Source organism: Sturnira hondurensis, unplaced genomic scaffold, assembly GCF_014824575.4.
Source record: "Sturnira hondurensis isolate 20B ecotype Veracruz unplaced genomic scaffold, ASM1482457v3 Scaffold0004474, whole genome shotgun sequence".
NCBI classification, from domain to species: domain Eukaryota; kingdom Metazoa; phylum Chordata; class Mammalia; order Chiroptera; family Phyllostomidae; genus Sturnira; species Sturnira hondurensis.
The window spans coordinates 1345403-1352194 of record NW_028077105.1 but is presented as its reverse complement, the minus strand read 5'-3'; the positions used below and the strand labels follow the sequence as shown (position 1 = coordinate 1352194).

General features: G+C 42.8%; 1 protein-coding gene across 1 annotated transcript; it reads right to left on the bottom strand.

Annotated features, from left to right (window-relative positions):
• Window positions 1–294: 294 nt before the first annotated feature.
• LOC118986763 (40S ribosomal protein S15-like) lies at window positions 295–690 on the bottom strand. Its single transcript, XM_037045866.1, has one exon. The coding sequence runs from the start codon at window positions 688–690 to the stop codon at window positions 295–297; it is 396 nt and encodes a 131-aa protein (XP_036901761.1).
• Window positions 691–6792: the final 6102 nt, after the last annotated feature.

The following is a 6792-nucleotide window of genomic DNA, read 5'->3' as shown; positions in this document are numbered from 1 at the left end:
AGAAAGCACTCATAAAGTTAGGGTAGGAAGGACCTTGGATACTGCCTGACCCACCACGTTTGTTTTACGGATGGGGGCAATGCCTCCACAACACACCAACACTCACACCGGCTTGGACGGCTGAAGGTCTTGAGCCTCAGCAACGAATGGGTAACCCCAAGGAAGCGCCCCAGGGGTCTTCTTTCTAAAGGTGGCTGGAAAGCTGGAGAGTCTAATGCTAAGAGAGGAACTGCTTACCTTACGTCGGACTCTTCAGGAAACTGATCGCCTGATAGCTGTGACCGTACATATTTTTTAAGTTTTCAGAGAAGTCTGTGTCTTTATTGACTGCTTGAGGGGAATGACATAGGAGGAGTGGGTGGTCCCGATGTAGGGCTGGCCGAGCTTCACTGGCTTGCTGGAGGTGAACTCGCCAAAGTAGTGTCCAAACATCTCAGGCTTGATTTTCCCCTGGTTGAAGATCTTGAGGTTGTACACGCCCACCAGGCTGCCCACCAGCCCCGGCAGGGCGATCACCTCCTGCAGGTACGTCTTTGCTACGTAGGACGCCTCCTTGGGCGGTGCCTCCTGCTTGACCTCTCTCAGGCGTTTGGGTGCTACCTCCCCCGCCTGTTCCACGGCCGCTGGGGGCGCTGTCCAGCCGCTTCTGCTGCTTCCGCTGGAGCTCGACCTGCAGCCCGTGAGACCCATGTGCGCAGTAGGTGAACTCGTGGACCGCCCCTGTCTTCTGTTCCATTTCTGCCACCTTGCAGGTTCTGTGGGAAGCGCTGAGAACATCTTTTCAAAACGTTTGCTGAATTCCGCTTTTGAATCGGATGTTCCTTCGTATAATTCAAAGTGGGTCTGTGAAGCCAGGCGAAACCGGGCCGCAGTGAGGCAATGGGGTAAGGGGAGTGAGAAGATTGTGAGACTAATAAGTAACTGAAATCTGAGTGCGTAAGGAGGTTAGACATTTCTGAAAGCACAATTTGCTTCTTTCCAGCTTGGGTTTAGCTTGAAATGGATACCTACAGTCAAACACCTGTTTCTTCTTGGGCTGCAAAAATGACCATTTTTTTTCCCCTTTTCGCGGTGAAAACAAGCAGCTGCTTGTCAGTTGACAGGTAGTGGCTGTTTGTGGTTGTTGTTTGTTTTTTAATCAGAAGAATCCTTAAGGATGGCATCCACATTCTCGATCCGTGAATGCGATGGAAACATCGCAGTCACCTCACCTGTGCTGGCCAGGACGCTGCCCTTTGCTGCTTGGTGTTTGCTTGTACTGGCCGCATACCAGCTTGGGGCATCTAGGTTTGCTAGCCTAAAATACTTCAGGGTCCTGAACCCCTGGAAGACATCTGAACTCAACAGCTCTTCAGGGCCAAGTACATGTCAAGAATGCTGCTTCACAGGAGATAGGCCTGAGTTTAAATGGCGCCTCTTCCACGTTCAAGCAAGTCACTTAACCTTTCGGGTGATGCTTTTGTTATACCGTGAAAACACAGATACAACATACTAATATTCTTAAATTAGAGTTAGTTAATAGGCTAAATGAATTTATACACTTTTCAATGAGTAATAGATACAAGAGGTTATTAAAGTGAGCACGACATCATTGATGTTTCCATTTCTTTCTTTTTTTTTAAATTTATTTATTTATTTATCTTTAGAGGGAAAGGAGAGAGGGAGAGAAACATCAATGTATGGTTGCCTTTTGCGCATCCCCTGCTGGGAGTTGGCCTGCAGGGAACTGGCCTGCAACCCAGGAATGTGCCCTGACTGGGAATCGAACCGCGATCCTCTGGTTCGCAGGCCTGTGCTCAATCCACTGAGCTACGCCAGCCAGGGCTCATTTATTTCTAAATTAAAAAAACAAAACCCAGTTATCCCAGATGCCTTTGCTCTTTGGTGTGAAACAGCTGTGACTATCTCACTAAAATTGGTCTTTCATGTGTCATGCTTGTTGTGTGAAATGCTTTCAATTTACCATTTATGGAGCACGTACTATGTTCAGGGGTAGGAGTTAAAAAGGAGCCACAATTGTCTGTTCAGAAGTCTGGTCATCTTCGATAGCCGAGAACATCTTTTAAAAACATTGCCAAACTCTACTTTTGATGTGTCAGCGTTCCGGGAGAGGTGACAAGGCTCGTTCAGGTACAGACACCCAAAATAGTTCTTGCTGAGAATCAGTGTGTTCATCTGTGATCTTCCACCCTCACACTGAAGTAAAATGTTAAATGTGGATCCTTTTTAAAAAGAACTAATTGGAATTCTAACAAAGCATTTGATTTTTTAATAAGTTTTGCATTTTTAGATTAAGAAGAATTGCATTGGACTGACAAAATTCAGAAAGAGAAATTTCACTCGTGGCATAGCTCTCATTTACACATTTTTGTCAGATTTACTAATGCATACGTGGTACTTTATGTGCAGGGAAGTAAGCTTTTTGAAGAACTGGGTTAGAATCTCAGTCATTTTGTAGATGTGTTTAATGTGCTGTCTAAGGAGGTAGGGTATGGGCTGTGGTTCTAATTCTTTTGAAATTGGGGTTTTGCCATTAAGCATTTACATGATGCTTAGTGTAAGAAGTACTAATGTTACAGCTTTTGGGGTAAAGCATTGGAAAGGAAGACAGAGATATATTCTGTTTCTGTTGCTAAAAACTTGATCATTTCTCTTCAAGCTGATGTGCGTACTTGGATTTTCATTAGTTGAAAATTTCAAGAAAATATCCATGGCAAATTGTCTAACCTGTGAGAAAGCTTACTCAGAACAGCTTAGTTCTAAAATTTAAAAGAGATGATTTTATTTAAGAAGGGTACTGTTTAAAATAGTCAAGTTGGAGTGGTGGTGGGGAAAATGGAGACAAGTGTACTTGAACAGCAATAAAAAAATAGAGATGTTTCTTAGTTTACAAAAAAATAGTCAAGTTGAAGGGTTTTGTTTTTAAACTAGAAGTGCCTTTATGTTAAGGTCGGAGCAAGTTCTTTGGCCCTTTTTTCTTGGCTTACACATAATTTTAATCAAGATATTAATGATGAGTCTAAACATTTAAACACTTATTATTAAACTCAAAATAAAATATCACGCCTTGAAGTAAATGGAGTTCTCTGCTGTGGAAATGTACTCATTTCGAAAATATACACTTCTCGGTCGGATTACTAACACGGTCCAAGGAAGAAAGCTTTCAGCTCTTCCAAGAAAAAACTGTCTTTGCATCTCTGGGGGGTATAGGCAGGGGGATGGCAGAGCCTGATGAAAACAGAGGTTTACGGATTGCAGTGTCAACATTTAGTGAGGAGGATCTTGGTGGGCATGAAGTTGCTGAGACGTGGGGTACAGAGAACTTGCTAGGCTTTTTGGCTCTGGAAACTGTGTGGTGAGATTTTGCATAGACACCACTGATTATGCGCTCTTTGGGGACAGGGACTGTGTTTCTGACATCTTGTATTTGTAACACCTAGTATAGGGCCTTGCCCGTTAGCAGTCTTTTCTGTGAATACTGGCAGCTCTTCATGGAGACGCAAATGAGCTGGTGGGGGGAGAATTCAGACAGCGTTTCCTTCCACCTCTTGTCCTGTGGTGTGCATTATACTCTGCTTTCCGGTTTTGCTTTTGGATACTGCTCCTTTAGGGATTCTTTCAGAAAGTCAACTGTCAAAATATTTAAAGCAAGGAAAATATCTGGATATAAGAACTGACCTCTGTTCTGGGCCATTGGTAAGAAACCACTTTATCTTGCACATGTTTAGGATACAGGTGATCCTACTAAGATTGTGTAAGTAGTTAAGATTTAAGTATTAAAATTAGAGAATGTCAGAAATAGAAGGTGCCTTAAAAATCCCCTTTCTCAATCCCCTTACTGTAGAGAAAGGACAACAGATACGAGGGTTGCTTAGAACTGAGGTCTCTAGTTGTGCCATCAAGTACAGTAGCCGCTAGCCAAATTTAATTCAAATTAAACTTATAAAAGTTCAATTAAAAGCCACATGTTGTTTTCAATAGCTGCATGTCAGTAGACTATCATATTGGACAGTGTCAATTATAAAACACTTTATTGTTGGAGAAAGTTCTGTCGGACCATGCTAGATGAGAATTTTTCGCTAAAGTTCTTTCTCCTCCGTTGTGAAAACCTTAAATGATTGGGTGCCTGATGATTGACCCCTAACACAGTATCATATGTTTCAGTAAATGATTTAAAGTTGGAAACAACTGGTGAAATGATTTTGTTACTTATTATGCATTTTTGGTTATCCTAGAAGGGCTGCGTACCCAGGAGACTCATGGAGTGTGTGTGGTTCATTCAGACATCAGTAGCCTTCAGGGAGGAGTCACAGATCCACATTCCTGAGACAGAGTGGAAAAGGGCTTATTTGGCTCTTGCCTGCCTCATGTGCTCTGTCAAGATTAATTTCAGCCCTGGCTGGTGTGGCTTAGTGGATTGAGCGCTGGACTGCAGACCAAAGGGTCACCAGTTTGATACCCGGTCAGGGCATGTGCCTGGGTTTTGGGCCAGGGCCCCAGTGGGGGGCATGTGAGAGGCAGCCACCCATTGGTGTTTCTCTTTCTCTCTTTCTCCCTCCCTTCCCCTCTCTAAAAATAAATAAATAAAACCTTTAAAAAAGATTAATTTTAGGTCTGTGTCAAGTGAAAGCAATTCCTAAAGCTGGCATTCATAACAGCCCAGTTCAATTTAGCCTCTTCTATGTGCAACTAAACTTAACACTTAATTTACTTTTTAAATAATGCTGCAGTGAACATTGGGGTGCACATGTCTTTTTGAATTAGTGTTTTGTATTTCTTTGAATTAAAAACCCAGAAGTGGAATTGCTGGATCATTGGGTACTTCTATTTTTAATTTTTTTGAGGAACTTCCATACTTTCTTCCATAGTTGCTGCACCAATTTTCAATCCCACCAACAATCTAATATTAATGGTTGGTTTTTGAGTTACTAATGCCTTATGAACCTTCATCAGACTTAATCCAAGACGATTTTTCTTTGTTGAATGGTTTTGACAGTTCACAGTGCTGACTGGATTATTCTAAGAGTAACGGTGAAATCAGTGGATGCTGACTTTTGTTTTTCACTTCTGGTTAATTTACTCAACTGATTAACATTTGGGGAGCCTCCTGGAGTCCCAGGCTTTGTAGATAAACTTGGTTGTTTAATGTCAGCTGATCGCTGTAAACTGAGGGCACTGAGGGAAAATAAGATCCTGAAGTACAGACAGTCTTGGACCAGAAAGTCAACTCTTTAAATCTATTAATCAAATGTCATCTTCCTTATGAAACTCACCCAGACCCCCCTCTGTAAATCACACCCCTCCTAGCATTTCAGTTTCCCTTTTCCTGCACCACTTTTCTAGCACTTATTACATCTGACTCATTTATTATGCTTACTGTTTATTGTGTGCCTCTTCATGAAAATCAGCCCCATAAAGGCATGAGTTTTTTTTTTGGGGGGGGGGGTGCCCGTTTCACTGGTATATATCAAATATCTCAAATAGTGCTTGTCACGTAGTAGATGCCCCCAAATAGTTGTTGGGTACTGTAACTGAATGAATGAATGGTGAATATGATCATAAAGACTGTTTTTATTGTATCCCTCCATTGAAACTATTGTGAAGTTAAGTGGCCTCCATGTATTAAAACCAGTCATCATTTCTCAGTCTTTATCACACTTAAAAATTATTCATAGCATTTAATACAGAGCTTACTCCCTCTTCCAGGACACCACCTGTTCCAGTTTTCCATCCTACCTTACGGGCGAACTCCTTCTCTGTCCCCCGACTGGTTCTCAGCTCCCCGATCTCTGAACAGTGGGGTACCCCGGTGCTCCGCTCTTGACCCTTTTATATCGTCTGTCTGTACTCATTGTCTTGGTGATCTCACCCTGCCCCATGGCTTTCAATGCTAACTTATAGTGAGGAATTCTAGATGTCTTCTCTAAACTCTAGATTATACTAGTCCAAGAACAAATAACTCCCAAATTTCAGTGACTCACCCTGACAAACATTTATTTCTTACTTAAGTGTTTGTAGTTCAGCTTCATCCCAGCTCCAGGCTATGGGTTGGGTTCAGATGTCCTCCTTGTTTCGTAGGTGGATCTTGTCTGCCTGTCTTCTCCGTCTTGGACCCCAAGCTGAAGGTACCACCCCTGTCTGGCCTGAGCTATTTTTGTATAGTAGGAAGCAGGAACAAGAGGATGGGTGGAAATGTTCAGTGCCTCTAAACATGACACATGTCACACCTGCTCACATTCTGTTGGCTAAAGCAAGTCATGTGCTTGACCGTAGTCACTGGGACAGGGCAGCATACGCCTTTATTTGGAAAGGGGGAGCATGATTTGAACAACAGTGACATCCAGCAGAGTGCCTATTGGACCTTTCAGCCCTCACACGTCCAACCTGAGTTCCTGCTCTTTTCCTCCAAACCTGTTCCTCCTGCATTGCTTCCTGTTTCAATTACTGGTAAGTAAGTCTGATTGGTTAGACCAAAATCCTTGAAATCATCCTGGACTCGTCTTTTTCATGCTTTGTATGGAATGTTACCGGAAATCCTATGAACTGAGCCATTAAAATGTGTTTAGCATCTAGTCACTTCACACAACCCAGAGCTACTGAGCTTCACACACTGTCTCTCGCTCAGCTCACTGCAATGGCCTTGGAGTGCAGTGAGTCTAGTTGCAGTTTCCTGCTTCTGCCTTGGCCTCTGTATTTTCACTGTAATAACCCTGTCTGAGACTGTGTCATGGCCCCCTTTTCCTCTCATAGTGAAAGTCAAGATCCTTTAAGTGGCCAACGAGAAACTACGTG

What these genes read in the sequence shown, in the direction of transcription:
- LOC118986763 (XM_037045866.1), bottom strand. Translation starts at nt 690, where the DNA reads ATGGGTCTCACGGGCTGCAGGTCGAGCTCCAGCGGAAGCAGCAGAAGC.